This window comes from Lepisma saccharinum, chromosome 28 (assembly GCF_977018435.1).
Source record: "Lepisma saccharinum chromosome 28, izLepSacc3.1, whole genome shotgun sequence".
Taxonomy (NCBI): Eukaryota; Metazoa; Arthropoda; class Insecta; order Zygentoma; family Lepismatidae; genus Lepisma; species Lepisma saccharinum.
Window position 1 is genome coordinate 19603786 of NC_139256.1, and position 19200 is coordinate 19622985.

The 19200-nt window shown below is 40.7% G+C and overlaps 1 protein-coding gene across 1 annotated transcript in view; it reads left to right on the plus strand.

Moving 5' to 3' along the window:
* The window catches only part of Appl (amyloid-beta-like protein), a 289430-nt gene that overhangs the window by 187371 nt on the left and 82859 nt on the right, over positions 1-19200 (plus strand). Inside the window, exon 4 of the mRNA XM_083114100.1 lies at positions 12922-13143. Within this exon, the coding sequence (XP_082970226.1) occupies positions 12922-13143 (222 nt within the window). The remainder of the gene's footprint in view (positions 1-12921; positions 13144-19200) is intronic.

Here is a 19200-nt window from a genome sequence, read left to right on the forward strand (position 1 = left end):
TGTTACTACACTGTTCCAAAAAAAGGATAGTGCCTGTGATGCTGCGTCGACAAGCTAAATGTGAATTATGTATTCCAGGGTGCTAATTCGACGGGCTATTACGAATTCCATTCTCCATTGTTATTCTTGGTATTTCCATCACGGTTAGAAATTTCAAGTCTGACTGAGGCATCCATACATTTTCGGCTCAATTGCAGATACGACCAGGTTGGAAATTATGAGCTGGTCTCAACAGTGAGAGGCATGTGACCTCTCTCGGTGCGCGCGAGAATAATTTCAGCTCCTCATTTCCACCGTTGCCATAGCCGCTGTGCGAGGAAGAAAACAAGGGAATTCCAGGGGACGTTGCCTATCGCCATGCAGGTCTGTATCCTGCGATGGGAATTGAAAGATGGTGGTCGTGCGGAAGGCGAGGCTGTTGCTCGAGTGAGGCGTCTCCATAACGGGGTTAAGTGGATCTACGGAAGTTCCTCCGCGGTTCTTTTCTTCTGTCAGCAGGGCCCGTGTCGCTTTCCTATGAACCAGGCTTTGTGGTTGTCTTATAACACGAGAACTCCATTACATCACCCGGTCGCATGCTAGTAAAAGTTGCGGGATGGTAGAGCTCGCCGCTCTGATGAAAAGCTTTTCAGCGATGTGCAGAATTTTGGCATAAGGGTTGCGCTTGTTTCCTTCCATCGATTCATATGCCGTGAATTGTTGAAGGTGTCGATCTTTGTCTGTTCTTTCCTCGATCATCTTATTCCTAAACGGCCAGTAGCCAGGGGAGCCAACCTTTGAAAAATATTGGATGGGCTGATATACTGTTATAAGCTCACAACTAAATCTCGTAAATGCTCCCTTCCTAACACGCTAGGCGAGAATATTCTTTACGACACTGGGATGTTTCATGGGAACGAAATTTCGTTGAACCATGTTGCCAGTTGGAAAAGCCAGAAGAAATGAAACAAGTCTCTTCTTTGATGGAAATACTTTACTTTTAACCATTAACTTTCTTGCAAACTTTAACACTATTTTTTTTCATAGGGAAAAAAAAAGATGGTTGCCCTGCCGTAAATTTTGAAAAGTTCTGCCACCAGCAGTGTTGGTTTCTCCTTCACTTGATACAAAATCACGATCCCCCGAATCATTTGAAGACGAACTTGGTAAATCAGTAGGAGCCTATTGCCGAACAGAATTTAAATCTACAGTATCGGAACACCCGGGCGCTTTCTTACAAATGTATCCCTGAACCATGATAAAAACATTAAGGAAACCACAACCAAATTACACCAATATTCGCACAAACTTTTAACTGTTTCGTTCCTTGTGAGTTGTGTTTGATGAACCCCACTTCTAACTGACCAAAGAATATCGACGCTCGTTAATTGTTGCCGCGCACCATATCATGTGGGCGACAGTCCGACGAACACGAGCCACCTGACGAGCGGTAGACGTTCACACCAACAGTGCATGCTCGCTATTAAAAAGAAAGAAAGAAAGCATGTTTTCAATAAGCAATGTGATGCGTGGATTACTTATTCACGATAACATCGTCATCCTTCGCCGTTTTCTGCCTCTGGCTCGGTTGGCATTGAAGTCAAGCCTCTCAATTTTCTTCTGGCCCGCCACCACTCCTCTCTTTCCAATCTCGTCCTCTTCTCCTAACACTCTCCACTATCTGATCTTTCCACCGACATCTTTTTCTCCCCTTTGGCCTTACTCCCGCTCCTTGTGCATTGTAAGCTCTTACTGGTAGTCTTTCTGCACCCATCCTCTTCATGTGTCAGAACCATCTCATTCACGATAACAAATATATAACAAAACAACACATTATTGGGTGGGCTTGGACGTCACTGTCAGTAGCAGTTATGTCGCTATTTTCCGTTCAATGCGTGGCAGACATACCTCAAAGTATTGAGTAGTTCAGGCTGTCCCGCAATGCAGAAATGGCAGCGGGATGTCGGTTGTTCTCGTCGTCTTGTTTTTCAACGCGGTTCAATGGCGAGTTCCGTTCGCAAGCACCCGTTTTCATTAGCGTCTAATCGAGTAGAATCCTAGGCTCTCTCCTGGGAAGCAATTCCCTCGCGCGGAGTTTTCATCAGTGCTTCATTATTGCAGCCCAACCGGATTCATCTCATTTTCGAGGGAAAGGAGACGGTTAACTCTCCGAAGTAACACTTGCGAGAGGCGCGTATTTCAACCATTTGCGTTTTTTTTTCTCCTGCGAGTAACTTTGGCTTGAAAATGTCCTCTCTGTCTGATGTGAAGAATAGGAGGGGAAAAAAGTTACACGAGGTCACGTATATTTATACCCTTTGTTACATTCCCCGCACCACAATTGATGCTGCGGTTGAATTCTGGTTCATGAATGGAGGAGTGGAAAGTGTGTTCATTTCATCTCCCCCCACCTTCTTTCTCTTTCGAAAGCCAATGAGATTTCTAGTTGGAGAGGAAGCTAAAAATTAATTCGGATGAAATATAATCATGTTCGTGTTTAATCATTTTCAAAGAGTTTTTTTTTCCTCCCTCTATTTTTTACTTATTTGCTTTCCATTTCTGTAACCCTTGTTACTTTTCTGCCCTCTCTCTCTCTCTGTGTGGTGGGGTTGAAAATGAACATGACCACAAAATCAACGGATTATTAAAGAGACCCATGTGAGTTATTGTTAGGAATTATGTTCTTCCTCATTAAATTGCGTTGAAGGGTATAAGGAGTTCTCTCTTTCATTTGTCACTGAATTACAAACCCGTCTGTTCCTCCTAGTAAAGGCTGACGAGGCCCTGGCGTCTGGAAACAACTAGCATTTAACTGTATTATTATATGATGTTCTTTCGCCTTCCTACCATTGTGCTCAGATGTTGGGATATTGTTTTCAATTTATTTATTTGTTTGTGTGTGTGTGTGTGTGTGTGTGTGTTCGGCGTGCATGCATGTGGAGTTCTCACAATGACATCATAATATAATTTTGACGTTTGTATCCAGAAAAAGGGGAGGGAGTCAAATTTCCAAACATGCTGACACATACGATATCTCACACTTAGCTGACGACATAAACATGACCTTAAAACTGCACGCACACTTCCCCCTCCATCCTGTACAAAAAGTGTACACTGCGCATGAGCAACCATCATATCGAGATAACACTATGCACGCTATTGAGGAAACGGCCCAGTCCGAGTGGCGCGACATGTGTAGCTTGTCCTGACACGTGTCGCGTGCCGCTTTGGTGTGAAATCTCTCTAAGAGTAAGTGCCAGGAGCAAGTTCCTCAGCAGACCTTCTGGATTCTCGTTTGAAATAAAATTGTACCTTCAGTGATACTCGCATCTCTCGTGTATTTCACCACATTAAATTTCTAAGGTTCATCTTTTTCTTAATATCTAGAATACATTTGAGAACATTAGTTGAATAATGCTGACAGCAGGAGCGTATGTTCTCAGCTAGCTAGGAAGGCTGAAGCGTAGAGATTAAAATACAAAAGAAAAATTTATGAGAAATTGTGAATTAAATTTTACATTTCATTAATATGGTTTAGTGGAGTTCTTAGGAGTTGGCAACCCTATTCTTCAGGAGTTGGCAACCTGCTCTTCCTTGAAGACGCCGAGAACGACCAAAATGGGTGTGTTTATCCACTTGTATACGGCGTTAACGCGAACCTAGTCTTCTCCATTCATAATGCCACATGCCATAGTGAGATAGTCCAGATTTTGAACTCGGCTTACGTCACACCTTCTTCATTTACCTTTGCCTTGACAAGCGCGCTTCGAATCCAGATGCACTGGGTTCGAATTGTCGGTAAGATACTGTTTAGTGTTCTTGTACAGTTCATCAGTAATTTTCATGTTGCAATTTGTCTAAAACAAATACATTTCATCCGAGAACGAGGGAGAAATCAAAGCGTATAATGTAACTAATGACAGGTTTAGAAGATATAAATTCGATGCATACACGACACGTAGCTTCACCCCCATTAGCACTGCCCTCGGACAAGAGTGTTTTTCAGCCTTTAACGACACAGCAAATACGCAATTTATGAAATCGATATTAATGCACCGATACGGGTCGGGGTGACCTCTGCATAAATTCATTCGGATTACGCCCTTCTGATGCCCCCTACGTTGGAGAGTGGGGGAGTTCGATTTGACATGCCCTGATTAGTTGGCGTGATTTATGGAAATTCACTGATCATGAGATAATCAACAAATCAATTTACCCCTCAAAATCCGTCAGGAAGTATCAAAATAATTACGGTAATTTAAATATCACACGGGAAAATAATGTTTGTGTGGATGATATAATTTAACTTGCTGCTCTAATTGGTTGTGTGTAACCACGAATATAATGCTTACACACACCATAGCATCCTTCGTTCGTAGATTGGTTCCACTAAAAGGTTTTGCTTTTTTAATATACGTGAAATACATTAAAAATGTCGCAGAAAATCTGACACGTTTAGCAACTAATGGGATGGATGTGGACAGAGTGGCGGAAACGCTGAGATAATTCGTCTTTTGTTGAGGTAAATTGAGTGTCTGACTGTTTCTGGGCTCAAGCCCCGCCCTTTTGTCTTGTGACGTGGGGAAAAATTAGTGCATTTATGCTAAGTGAACTAAACCTAACACGCCTAACCTAACAACGAAGGGACTTGTGTGTGACGTCAGACCTTCAAGGGTGTGGCTTGGCCAAAAAGAGTGATTGCTGATTCCATTCGGTGCGATCAGTTATACCTCTGTTTCTGCTGGCAGACGACGTCGGCCAATGAGAAAGTCTACTTCCAAAGTGCAGCTGCGTGTGCAAATGATGCGGTTCGTTCCCTACCAACAGCCAGTTAGTTCCTTGCCCGCTGATGGATAGGCACAACATTTGACTTGCTTCAGACATTCTTAAGACTTCCATCATTCAGAGCAAACGAACGAAAAACACGTCCTCTGCGCAAGTAGTGACTCGAGAACTCGACCAATGAACGCCTAAGAGAGGAAAACGCAGCTTCAGCTAGCACATCTTTGCTCCGCCCACTTGCTTTCTCCCTTTTCTACCGTTATGCGCAGCCTTGGTACATGATCTCCTGGGACAGGGTATATACTTATTTTGGAGGAGAAAGTGGAGTGTATAGCACGACCGGTGTTAGGGAAGGAACCGTCCCCCTCAGTAATCTAGAAAAACGAAAACTTTTTTGAATCGCGGCAAACTGTTTCGTTATGTAGAATATTGCGACACATCTGTACATCAGATTGCCTTTTTAAAAAATTGAAGTCTCTCCACTTGGCCTATTTAATTTATGCATTCGTCGTGGAATAAATAGTACAATAGCCGCTCTTGTCTGGGTGATTATTTCAAAGTAAAAATGGAATATATGAATATGCCCTGATTACATGTAAGCTTGGACACTGAATATAAAAAATACTTTATAAATTGAATAAAAATATGAAGATAGAACAAGATTACATGTATGAACTACTGGACATAGATATGAGGTGTAAGGAGTGGCGTAGTAAAATAAAGCAAATCAAACTTTGATTGATTGACTTGTTGTTTTAAGACCACTTTGTGCACAGAGAGGCTAATCGGGACTGGACCTACAGCTTAAAGTGGGATCCGAACCACCGGGTATCGAACCGGGACAAGTCGACGACGCTACCACTGCGCCATCGGGAAAGCCAAATCAAACTTTGAAGACTGTTGGATAAACTGTATTCTTTGGAATATCAAGCACGGTTCAACACTAAAATATGGTCATTAACATGTTTAAAATTGCAGAATAGTGTAAAAATGTATTTTAGTGTTACCTAGATAACATGTGAAAAGTGGGGGAATTTGCTTTACCAAAATTAGTTTGAAGAAAACATGACATGCAGTCACCTTGCGTCCACAATAATTCGGTGGCTGTTGGGTTAAAGGGGAGAGGGTTGCTTCCATTGCTGACGTAATCCATAATTTTATAGAACCCGCATTCTTTGGAGGAACTTAACTGAAGGCATTTCGGCACGCCGCATCGCAAGTGCTTTATACCAAATTCCGTTTCATGCAATGTGTTTTCGCTTGAATGACGCTGATGGAATGGTAACGTTCCCCCAGCATCGATCCCTTACATGGGGCGAGAGGGGAGGGGGTCGTTTCTTCCACCTGACATTTTCCGATAGCCGCCTGCTCGCGCGCTCCCCCACATAAAGTCGACCTCGGAGCTTCCCGTCGTGTATTTATAATGGCCAGGGTGAAAGCGCACACTCACACTCCTTGGAGCCTGGCTAAATGGATTACCTGCTGGATGGAGAGTAGTGGGTGCTTCCTCAAAGCGCTAACTCTTGTTGAGTGTTTGCTCTCCTCTCGGCGTATCGAGAATCTTCTCAAAGTTCTTTTGAGTTCACGCTATTATGGGCACTTAGTCTGCTCGGGGCGTTTAAGTATCTGGTATCGGCGGCAGGTGAACTGTGAAGGCATCCCACCCTCACCTTCTCTCCCTCCCTCTGTGTGTGGTAACCGCAGATTTTTATCGAATTATGAGTTTATTTTCCATATTTACTAGCGTGTAAAGTAAAATTGCTGACTGGTTGATATAACATGACTACAGGTCCTTGAATATATTTTACAATTTTTTTTCTTGCAATTATTTGATATTTTTAAAAAGTATTTGGAAAAGATTGGCTATACCTTTATGTACTAGCCCCGGACCTGACTACTGACCTGAATTCCCTACTCTACTTTAAAGTCATGGCCCTGGTTGTTTCATGTTAACCTGTTAGTCTTTACTACAAAGTATAAGTGCGTGTCGAATGAAAGTTGGCCAGTCTTCCCCTAAGTGGAATGGTTTCGTTCAGTGACTTGGCAATACGTGTGAATGACACATTAACCCGCAAGGGTGCATTCTGCTCAATGACTCTCTGTGGTAATCTTGATGCAAGACAATGCTAGTCCACATGTAACGCCGCGTGTGCAAACTCTAGCGAAGTTCAATTGGGAAACGTTGCAGGACCCCCTTTACAGTCCAGACTTTTCGCCATATGACTTGCACGTGTTTGGTGAACTGAAGAGGAAATTGAAAGATTGCAGTTTTGCTTCGGATGCAGACGTACAGGAGGCAGTTGCAGAAAACCTAACCCAGCTACCAGGGGACTTGTATGAGAGTTGGATCACTAGAAAAATTGCGAAATTATTTTTAGACCTTTACTCTGATCAAGCCGTGCACATTTTGTTTTAATATCGTATTTGTTTTCCTTATGCCCTATTCTGTTTTTCACTCTAAAAGTTTATTATTAGTGCAATATTATATTTCCTTCAGTACAATTGTAATGAAAATTAAAGGTTTTTAGGTTATCCACAAAATTGCCCTCAGGTTTTGCGGATCTTTAAAACTTTTAATTCCCCCCCCCCCCCCTCTCTCTCGTTCATTAATGGTTAAATATTTTAGCGGCAATTTTTTTCTGCATCCATGGTAATGTCGATGATAAGATGGGTGTTAAGTTTATGAAATTGATGAGAAATATAAACTCGAAATCGCCTCCCCGATGGCATAGTGGTAACGTCGTCGCCTTGTAGAGATCTCGGGTTCGATACCCGGTGGAGGCAAATTGCACAATGATTCAGATCCCACTTTAAATTGTAGGTCCAATCCCGATTAACCTATCTGTGAATAAAGTAGACTTAAGAACAAATTCAATATACGCGAAAGGTGTTTTCACGGGAATATGAGTTAGAAACCCCTTACTTTGCTTAAGGAACTGCGTTAGTATAAATTAGTGCATAAAATCTTTACTGGTCGTTCAGAGATTCGTTTACAAAATTCTGCAATTTTTGTAAAGGTGGGTTGTGGTTAAATGAGTTAAACTATTCCAAGCTTTTTTAAAAAAATCAAACTCATTCAAAAGCGATTTATTTCTTCCACTCTTCCTAATCGTACGTATGTTACATTGGTTATCATTACATAACTCAGGAATGACGGAGGGAGCATATTAACTGGGAATAAAACCGCATTGTCGAGATAATCTCAGCGAACATACATTCTTTCTGCATGTTGCTGGGGCTCGTAGTAATAGATCCATGAATGGAGTGCCACTCCCTGAGGCTCTGGTTAACTGTTGGCCGTTTTTGCAGCGTTATCTGAGGCAGAGGGTACGGAGCACGGCGTTGCCTGAACGGTAACGACCGGTGCGACTCGCTGTGGCGATTTTTTTTCTCTCCAGAAGGGGTCGTTACTATCTGCCCCGATGAAGTATTTAGATACTCTAAATTTATGCTAATCGCCGCCACCCACGTTGATGCTGAATTTTTGCATCCCTGGGCAGGGTGTTTGTTCGTGGTTTAGAAAGAAATTGATGTGCCCTAGACTCGTTATGTCTACGTTTACCTACTTTGCCTGCGCGTAGGTCACTTTGCTTTTGTAATGTTACATTCTGATTGATCTCATTCTTTTTTTTTTTCGTCACATATCACAAGTTTCATAATGCTGAAATTGAACTTCGTTCTTCAAAACTGAATTAATTGATAAAATTATGTTGAAGCAGCTTGCAAGAATGGCATCTGAATAATAAAATTAGTAAAAATTATGAATAGATCTTTTAGATTTAGTGCAGATTAATTTTGAACAATCCTTCATATTTGTCCCTAGTTGTGGACTACTGAATAATTTTACTCTGAACTGATAAATGAACTTGAAAACATTGGTTCATTTTTCTAATTGTTGCACCTCTGCACCATCTCCTTTAGGCAAGAAATAAACAGCTTTACGATTTAAATATTGCTATTTCAAATAAATGGACAAGGATAGCTAATTTCCCGTGTTTTATTGTTATTTCGAAAGTATTTCGTTGGGGATATCCTCAACCACCCCTTTAGCACACCTTTATTTTGCTGTAGCACTGGCTCGATTGCTGTGACGTGTGTCTTCTACGAAGCTGATCATCATGTTGATGTGTTCTCACACTCGCTAGTGAGAAGTCCAGCTGTAACTGTTTGTAATTAATTAATATTAAGAAAAAGTCGTTGCAGTTTCCGCTTCGCCATAAGACATGGTTGGCTAAACCATTTCCTCTTGTTGGATACTCTGGGAGCACTTTTTGTAGCCAGATCAAGATAGATATGGGACAGTTTTATAGACATTTCATCCAAGACTAATGGAATATTAGTAACTAACTTACTCTCTAGCCTTCTTAAACCCGAAGGTTTATGGCTGCAGCAACACAAGCTTTCCATCTGTCCCTATCCTGGGCAAGATCAATCCAATCTTTTCCATCCTTACCGATTTCCTTTAGGTTCATCTCCACATTATCCCTCCATCTTCGTCTTGGTTGGTCTCTTACCATCAGGTTTTCCAACAAGTATCCTGTAAACTCCTCCCTCTCCCATTCGTGCCACATGGCCTACCCACCTAAGTATCTTACTCCAGAGGAATTTGTTGCTAGGGTTCAATAATTACTAACCCATTGAAGTCTCTTCAAGATTCTTATCCAATTTCAGCATCACGTTTTTGAGGAATCGATACCTTTGTTCATTGTATCCGGTATCTCGAAACGTAATACTAGGCAGGATCCGTTGTAAATACAGGGAAGATTTTATCATCGAACGTGAAGAATCTTGAGATCCAGAAATTGCAGACTTTAGCGGACCGGAGGAAGAAGCACGTTGATTAAATGTTCGCAGATGTTCCTCCCGTTATCAATCTGCTGTAATGAATTTAAAGTATTCATGCCAGTTTATCCTCGTTTTATTGCAGCTTTCGCTCTGCATAACTTGTTCTTCGAAATAGAAAGACCCGCTAAATGCAATCAAGCAGTTGTAAACACTGCGCCTGCGCCGTGCAAGGACAATTTCGGGATGGTTAATGGCGTGAAATGGCGAGCGCAGGAAAATACTCAATTTTCTAGAAGGGAGACAAGGTGCCTTGTTATCGCTTCTCCGCAGCCACGAGCCAGTCCGTGCTCATTCTCGTCCTTTGGAGCACTTGCAGTGTTGCTAAGCCGTGCCTCCTTGATTTGGCCATGATGCCCGCCTGAGTAAGTGAACATTTATACCAGCGTCGTACGTTTTGGATCCTCCTTCCAGCTTTAATTTATGGAACGACGTGGTTGTTCATTTGACTTCTACGTCACAAACATATAGGGCAGGCCCGTAGCTAGAATTGATATCCAGGGTGGGGGGGGGGCTCACGGGTTATCAGAGAGGGGCTTGGTAAACCAAGTCCATTTTTTTAAAAAAAAAATTAAATGAATGTAAATTATGTGTGGGGGGCGCTCATTCATTTAAATGAAGGTAAATTATGTGTGTGGGGGGCGCTCATTCATTTATAAATATCATATACTACACAAATACTACATTTTTCTACATCTTTTAAAACATCTCTTGAAGTGTTAATTGACTGATACTGAAATTATCCCTTACACACCCCATACTATTTTAGATGATACAGATATGTATATCACACACAAGAAACGCACAATATTTAATATTCCACCCCCGCCCGAAGGAATTAAACTCCCCTTCCTTCCCAAAAATCGGGAGCTGTTGTTGACCTTTGACGCAGATGCGAAGGGAACTTGCATGATGACATCAAAGTCACAGATTTCCATCTTAACGGGAGGCTGGAACAGGGACAGTGAAGGTACAGATATATAGAAGCTCCCCTATGAAAGAACTTTCTGAAGTCTAGAGAATATTCTAAATACTTGCATCTACTTCTGCTCATAAACAAAATGAGCGAATGTAGTAGATACTGTTCATATTCTGTGGATTTATCCTTAAGTAGTGAGTTGTCTACATTTTCACTCTTCACTGCAAACAAATTATTCAAAATAGTTTACCTAATGTAAAGGGGGCTGATGGCAGTTCCAAGGGGGGCGGATATAGGGACGACATAACCTGAGCCCCAAAGAGGATTCTACTGGCTTGAGTGTCCAGACGCCAAAGCCTCACTAGTCTGCATAATGCAGTCCAGAATGCACCACGTGGAAGGGAGGGTGACATTTGCGTGTCTTCGGAAAGGATGTTGATACCTTGAGTCACAAATATATTACACTCAGCCATTCACTCGTTATATCGAATTCAATAATAATTGTAAAAACCTGGATTCTATACCCAGTCTTCAAACTCGGCAAATTCTGCCTCAATTTCGATGTTGTGTTGGTGCATTTTTATTCCTGTTCGGGTGTATTTGCATAAGGCAACCAAACATTTACTTACTTATCGCGAATAAAAGATCGGTCGCATATTCCAAAATGCAAGCCAGATCCCTATTTTATAGCATGATATGCGAAATGTTGGTTCGGAGATGCTCTTGTCACTTGAGTATTCCTTACAAAAGACTAAGCATCGTAATGAATGCTTCAGATTTGCTTTCGATATTCCTTTAAACTTTGCAACATTTATGCCCAGGTAGCAACACTGCAAGAACATAAATAATCGTATCTTGATTGCAGCTTCTGAAGGAGCCCGAGGTACGGTTTCTGGCTGAGACTTCCCATTGTTTGGTGGCGGCTGCGAAGTTTGAGCAGGCTGATGGGAGCCAAATAAGCTTCCCCATTAACACCTATTCTGCTCCTCCTCGAGAGCAATGGTTTCCGATGTTTCTGATTAATGTGGTTTTGCCTCCACAATGGGGGGATGATTAGACCACGCCGGCATGCTGTAATGGTAACCCCCGCGGGTATTGTCTTTAGGTTTTCAAGCGAGAGTGGGTATGGAAACGGAGAATTTCGGGATTACCGGAAGGAAGTTGAGGGAATTATGCAATGATGAATCGCAAATTTGTTTGTATTTCCTTCCTCCAGCAGTGGGAGCGTTTTAGCAAATGCTGTTGCTTACGTTTGACTTCGGTTATGGCTACACTTTCACGTTGGATGCAGGAATGCGTCTTTGTGTGCATGACCGCACTGAAAGCTGAAAACACACACGTCACGGATATGTGACAATCAGGCTCGTGTAGTGGCTCATCATCATCTTGCAGCACAGAAAGCCCACGTCTGCCGAATAAGCGAGCATCAGACTGTTTGATGTTTTCTGGTGACCGGGCTGGAACTTGATACGTGTAAGGCCCGCTTTAGACAAAAGCATTTTTCTTAACATTTTTGCCATGATCAAAATGTGTATTAGCATTTGTATTTTTTGTCTATCATTACGAGAACAGTTGGAATTTTCTTGAATAAATACAGACTCCGATGAAAGAAGTCCGAGTAAGAAAGAAACGATAGTATCTCTGGCCTATCTCCATGGAAAAAGCATAACTTTGTAGATCTTAACCGCCAAAGGTAACACCTTCACTGTAGTTTAAGGTAATGGTTTTTAAACTTTTAAATGAAGCCTTTACTAAGAACGGCCTATGATCTCTACGACCACCAGACGTACATATATATTTTTTTTAATTGAAGGGGAGGAGCCGTGAAATTTTATTTTCAAGACCCTACATTAACAAATTCATTTCAAATAGAATACACACTAGTGTATATGCACTATCGTATTATTTTTAATTTTTCACGAATGATTTACAGTGTTAGAAATTAATTTTAAGGGAGGATAGAGAAGATTGTCGTACTGGCAAATTTTAGTTAAAAGAATGGAATTACTGGATTTTCAATGGTAACACGATTAAGCCTTGTTTCATGACGGGTAGAACAGTTCGTGTGCTAATACTTTTAATTTTGTATCAAGTCTGAGGAAGACCCTGAAAAGGGTTGAAACGTCACGTTTTTAAGTTAGTTTTTTTTTTACTGAAATATAGACTGCCTTAGCATATGTAGTGTTTTATCTGAATTTTCAAATATGCAAAATTGTATTTTTTAATTAAAATCGTCTGCGTCTTTTTATAAGTAACATTTCATTGGTATTTTTATAATGGCACTCTTTGTATTGCTTAAAAGAACGTAAATATGGACAAAGAAACTTTATTCTGTTCAATTGTATCAGTGTTTGGATCATATGAAATTAATATTTTTTTCATGATTTGCTTACTTCCAGAGGGTCCGTTCCAGAGCGATGCGCTGCTGGTCCCCGAGAACTGCCTCTTCGACCACATCCACAACCAGACCAAGTGCTGGGAGTTCGATCGCTGGAACCTGACGGCAGGCCACGCCTGCCAGGAGAAGGAGATGGTCCTCAGGAGCTTCGCAATGTTGTTGCCCTGCGGGATCTCCGTGTTCTCCGGCGTTGAGTTTGTTTGCTGTCCCAAGCACTATAAAGGTAAGTCATCTACCTGCTTATACCATTTTCTCGGTGGTCCAATTGTGTAGAATAGGCTCAGCTTCTAATCTCGCTAAGCAATGGATCCATCCTCATCCTGATAAATGTATACCCGTGCAGCCATGGTTTCCGGTGTGCTGCTTGAAGCTTTGTCCGCAATTTATGGAGCAGTAGGCGTAGCAATTGGCCCTTGTAGAGGTGTTTCGTACACGTCACAACAGGTGGGTGGAACAGCCAATGAGACGAGCATATCTTTGAAAATGGTCCCGCGGTCTGTGCTATTGGAGACTTAAAATTCTGGGTCTGGGAAAGAGCGGTCACAAAAAGAACTACGGAAAGTAAATGTAACTTACATCAAACTGAGTTTGATCCCATTAATAAACGAAGAAACTTTCATTTATGATCATCAGGAAACTTTATCCAATGTGTAACCTAGGAATTTTCGGTTACTAATGGAAAGTAGCGCCAATCGATAATATTGCATTGTTACGTAGTTTCATTACTGATCAGAGGCTTTTTGTTTATTTTATTTATTTATTACGTCTTGTTTATCATGGCGAGTTAAGTCTTTGTACAGGGTGGCGACAGACCTGGAAAACCTGGAAAACCGGGAAAAGTCAGGGAATTTGAGGTGTCAAAAAAAGTCAGGGAAATGTCAGGGAATTTCGTCTTTATTGACTTTTTTATTTTATTTATTTATTTGAAGATATCGTTATGGAACTCTGCACGGGAACAGGAAATGTCGTTCGTAAGTTTCGGCCTCAACTTTTAGGCCCCTTTTATGCACAACACAACCATGGCGCCAGAAACCAGTGATGGCAGGAGGAGAGAGAGAGAGAGAGAGAGAGAGAGAGAGAGAGAGAGAGAGAGAGAGAGAGAGAGAGAGAGAGAGAGAATTTCTCTCGCACAGGCTTCTCGGCGGGAATTTTAAATTCGAACACTCTTTGGAGGAAAATTGTTATTACTCTGGCACTATGGGAGCAATCTACTTCGGATAACTTTTGTTTTGAAGCTAAAACATCAGAGCATGCAACCATGTGCAACTTAGAATGCCGAACCGAGGAAGGGGGTTTGGGGGGCGCGACCTCCGAATTTCAATGGAAAAAATGTGGAGTTTGCCCCCTCTTCTCCCACTATTTTGGGGAGAAGGCGCAAACTTTAGTATTCTATTCATAGATTGGACATTTCTCAAGAGAATGAAACATGTTTCATATTCTTGGGTGCCATACAAGTTGAGTAATGAGCCAAAATGTGATTTTTTTTTTTTACGAAAAATATGTAATTTCCATTTTTGGAGGAAAATTGTTATAACTCGGGCACTATGGGAGCAATCTACTTCGGATAAGTTTTGTTTTTCAGCTTATACATCAGAGCATGCAACCGTGTACAATTCAGAACGCCGAACCGAGGAAGGAGGTTTGGGGCACGACCTCCGAATTCCAATGGAAAAAAACACATAAACCGGAGGAGTAAAGGTTAAGCCTCTAAATATTACGTGAAAATTTCATTGAATTATCATTTTTTCTTGTCCATATGGGAGTAGTAAGGGGACTTGTCAACAGATGGAGGGGATAAGAGTGGGTGGCGCCGTCCGATAGTTGTCAGACGTCGTAGTAAGGCATTTTGTTGGGCAAACTAAAGAAACATGGAAACAAATAGGTTCCATTGATACATACGATTTTTGTCGAATATCGCCACCCGACAAAGTATCTCACTACAATATGCAACAGAAATTGCATGGACTGCAACATCCAACAAAAATCGCATACATAAACAAGAAGAGCTTTAAACTGCAAATATGCTGCTGGAATTTTATTACTCTTCTGGCTCACTTCACCTTATTTAATGTAGCAGTTCTTACGAAGGTTTTCTTTCATCATCCTGACGTATTACTGGTTTCGCACAAGTTAACATACGTTTACAATGACATTGCACTATTCTTAGATATCAAGAAGAATCCAACCAAACGGGATAGATATTGAATACTATCACGAAAAGTGGATCATAAATCGGCATTGGTGAACGTTATAAAAAATGGCAAGTGCATGCTCCCAACCTCAAATTTACTGCAACACTAGTATTGCAATGAAATTAACGCCACTCTCTGTCCTGTCTGTTTAACTCGTGAGAGATGGTCATTAATCTCTCGTTGAGTAAGGTTAATGTCCAATATTATGAAATAAAATACTAATAATAAATACGTAAATATTTTAATTTACTCGAATCATTCAATCATAAAAGCAAATCACTTTCTTCAAGAATTGACTTTTCTCTGTCAGCACTGCTACATTTTCACTTTCCATCTACTGATTTATACGAGGGGTGGCCAGAAAGTAATTTCCGATTAGGAGGAACATTGATTTTTCGCAAACGCCAAAACCGTGCAAAATGGTAATTGCTGCGAAGTTATGTTTAGGAATGTGCAGTGATGTCTGGACACATTTTTTGCCCGTTTGAAATATCGAAATAATGCGAATTGTTGACGTTTTTAGCGATTTCTTTAATGAAATCTCCTAAAACAACGAAAAATTTCATGAAATCCAACATTCTTGTCTTTTCTAGGACATGTTTGTGTACATAGAACATGCAAGTTTTCCAACATTTTACTCAAGAGTAAACTATAGGGTTATACGTACATGGAATAATTCCGACAGCCACATTAAATCATGTATTTCCCACGATTTTTTCAACTTCTATCAAAACCATTTGCATCACAGAGCAAAGTGGCAGGGTTGTAACAGGAGATCGAGTGCGTACCTACCGTCACACGGGAGCCACATCTTCGTATTTTTCGTACGTCGACTGAGTAATAATGGAGCTCAGTCGTTAGGGCGTCTGACTACTATGCGAGAGACCCGGGGTCGATCCCCTGCGGGGGAGAACCGGGATGTTTTCCACCTATTCAAACTGCTCCGGCACCCACCCTGCATCATATGAAGCTGGTACCTTGAGGAAACTGAGGAATAAAGGTAGTCAGGAGCGTGGTGCTGATCACATTACCCCCACCTTCAGCCGTGATCAAGAAAGTGTGGGGCCCTAACTCCACACCCCTATACACCTTCATGGAAAAGTGCAGGGGAGCACTTTACTTTTACTTCCTCAAAAATCTGTTCCAACATATCAAACTGTCACGAAAATTCGTAGACCATGTGACCCACAATTTAAAATAATAGTTTAAAAGCACAATGGAGTATTAAGTTTCGGTATATTTGGCAGATAAATGTTCTAAAACAAAAACGCGAATTTTTGGAAACGTAACACTAACAAGTCAAAAAAAGATAATGCCAATTTTTGGTGCCATAATATATCAGTATCTGTCACGTGAGATTGATTGATTTTAATTTTTTGGGTTCGTCGCCACTTATGGCCATTATGCACCCTTCAGTATATACGGGGAAAATTCCGTTATCTAAAACCCTTACCTTAAAATTAAAAAAAGCGGTATGAAAATAACTTTCAAGATACTTGTATCAAACTCTCACTAAGAGGTGTAAGCCATGTGACGTACAATTTGAAACAGTAGTTTAAAAACACCATGAAGGTATAATTTCAGATATTTGCCAGAAAATGCGCTAAAATGAAAATGTGAATTTTGGGAAAAATAACACCGTATAGTAAAAAATAAGAAATAAGAAAATACACCAATTTGAAAAAAAATAACAAAATATCAAGGTCCCTACCGATTAGGCATAAATAAAACAAGAATATCAGTTGTAATTTATTGCATTAGTAACAGTGAGTCCTAACCTAATTTTCGGCATAATGACCACCGTTGTTCTGGCATGTGTCGTAGCATGGAACTAAATTTTGTATGCCCATGGTATATGTGTCTGACGGCAAAGACTGGATCTATCTCTACCGCAATATAGCTGTCAAATCCTTGCCCTGCCAGAAACCTCTTCAGTTAAACAAAGAGATGAAAGTCGGTACATTCAAGGCCAGGGCTGTACAGGGAGTGGTCCAAGATCTCTCACCTGAAGTGATGCAAAGGGCCCGTGGGTACTGAGCTGTATGGGGTTGTGCACAGGGACGGCGACAGGGGTGGGCACGGGTGGGCAAGCGCCCACCCAAAAATTCCTGTGCCCACCCGATTGCCCACCCAATCAAATTCAATAAGTACATATACTTGGAGATATATGAATGATTCAATAAATAAGTTTATTCTGGTGTTCATAACATGTACATTTAACTTGTGAATATTATCTATGCTAGAAATGTTCACATATCATCTTATATAAAGCCAATTTTCTCATTAGAAAGTGAAAGTAATTACTAGAGCTATTGAAACAAAAACTGTGATCAAATGAATACTTCCATGATTAAAAGCAGCTAGTAGGCTTTGGAGGCTCAAAATTTTGCAGGGTATGATCAAGATTAGATCAGAATTTAGGGTAAACTTGAGGACTGCAGCTCCGAGCCTTCACTGGGTAAGACTGCTTTGAAAAGTACCACATAATGAAAGAAATTAGGTACTTCAGATGTGGTAAAAATATAATAACAAACCACACCATGTAACTTGGCAAGAAGTTATAACTGAAACTGTGTAGAGGGGATTGGAATGAGGCCTTGGTGCTGTAAGCTCCGGGCCTCGACATACGTATATAAATCCCAGTCTGGGTATGGTTAAAATAATCTCCAAATAAACAAATAAAAACATCAACTTAGCGTTACTTCTCCAGCAACACAATAAATTATTTCGACTTTTTTAAAAATATTATTATTATTATTAGAATAATTTAATCAAGAAGACCTAGATGGACAGGCCACGTGATACGAATGGCAGAGGAAAGAAAAGTTTACAGGATTCTTGTTGGAAAACCTGATGGTAAGAGACCAGTAGGAAGGCCAAGGCGAAGATGGAGAGATAACGTTGAGATGGACATAAAAGAAATTGGTAAGGATAGGAAAGATTGGATTGATCTTGCCCCGGATAGAAATAGATGGAAGGCTTTAGTTTCTGCAGCCATAAACCTTCGGGTTGCTAGAGAGTATAGTATGGTTTTAATTAGCTCTGCATTGAAATTCCAGAAGTGTACTTCTTTTTTTATTTCGTTACAATATTTATATACTTGTCATCTTCAAATATCAATATGGTATGCGAAATATCAACTTTATATTCGTTCTGCTAATAAGAACGAATCACAATAATCACTACAATACCGAAGTGAATACATTTTAATAAACCACTTATGTATGGAAAAAGCTACAGAATTATTCAATTGCTAATGACTGGCTTATCATATTTATCCTCTTTCGACACACAAAGTTTGCCACACGAATCAGCCGAAAATGTCGACAGAATCTGCAGATGCAGCTGAAGTAAAGGAAAAAGTTATGTCACGAAGTATCCAGAAGACGATTTTGTTAGTTTGTTCTTAAGCCCACTTCTATGCTCAGATGGGCTAATCGGGACTAAACCTACAGTTTAACGCGTAGTCCGAACCAGTGTGCATTGTGCTTCCACCAGAAGAGGGGGAGTTCAACACATGACGTCTTCATTATAATGCAACAGCGTTATGCCAATGGGAAAAAATATACAGAAAGAACTTGCACCAAACGCGTCATTTTATCACCACAGAAGATGCGTCCATTTTAAGAGGGTGATTGCCTGAGACAAATTGAGACTTTCGGAAAATAACGTCATTGTTCACGGAATTAGCTGCCTTGATCCACTAATGAAAAGCTGTGCAATTGAAACTAGTCACCTCAACTTTCTAAGAGGTACGAGCTAATGAAACTCCATTTTTGGAAGAGTAAGTCGTGGTTGATTTGTTTTATTTTAATTCATTTCAATTGTGATTAGATGAAAGTGACGAAGGGGCGAAAACAAATACATTCTGACACTCAAAATACAAACCCTCATAAATTATTACTTTGACAGTGGTTCCAGGCTCCAGGGACTCGTTGCCCTGAAAGAATTAAGTTTCCAGGGTATGCTGCACAGGTTGACATTCTAGTGTATTCGAAATGGTCACGCCATACAACCCAAGTCATCTATAAAAAATAGATGAATTATTGCTGTTACGGTGATCAACTTCGATGAATTCCTTGTTCTAA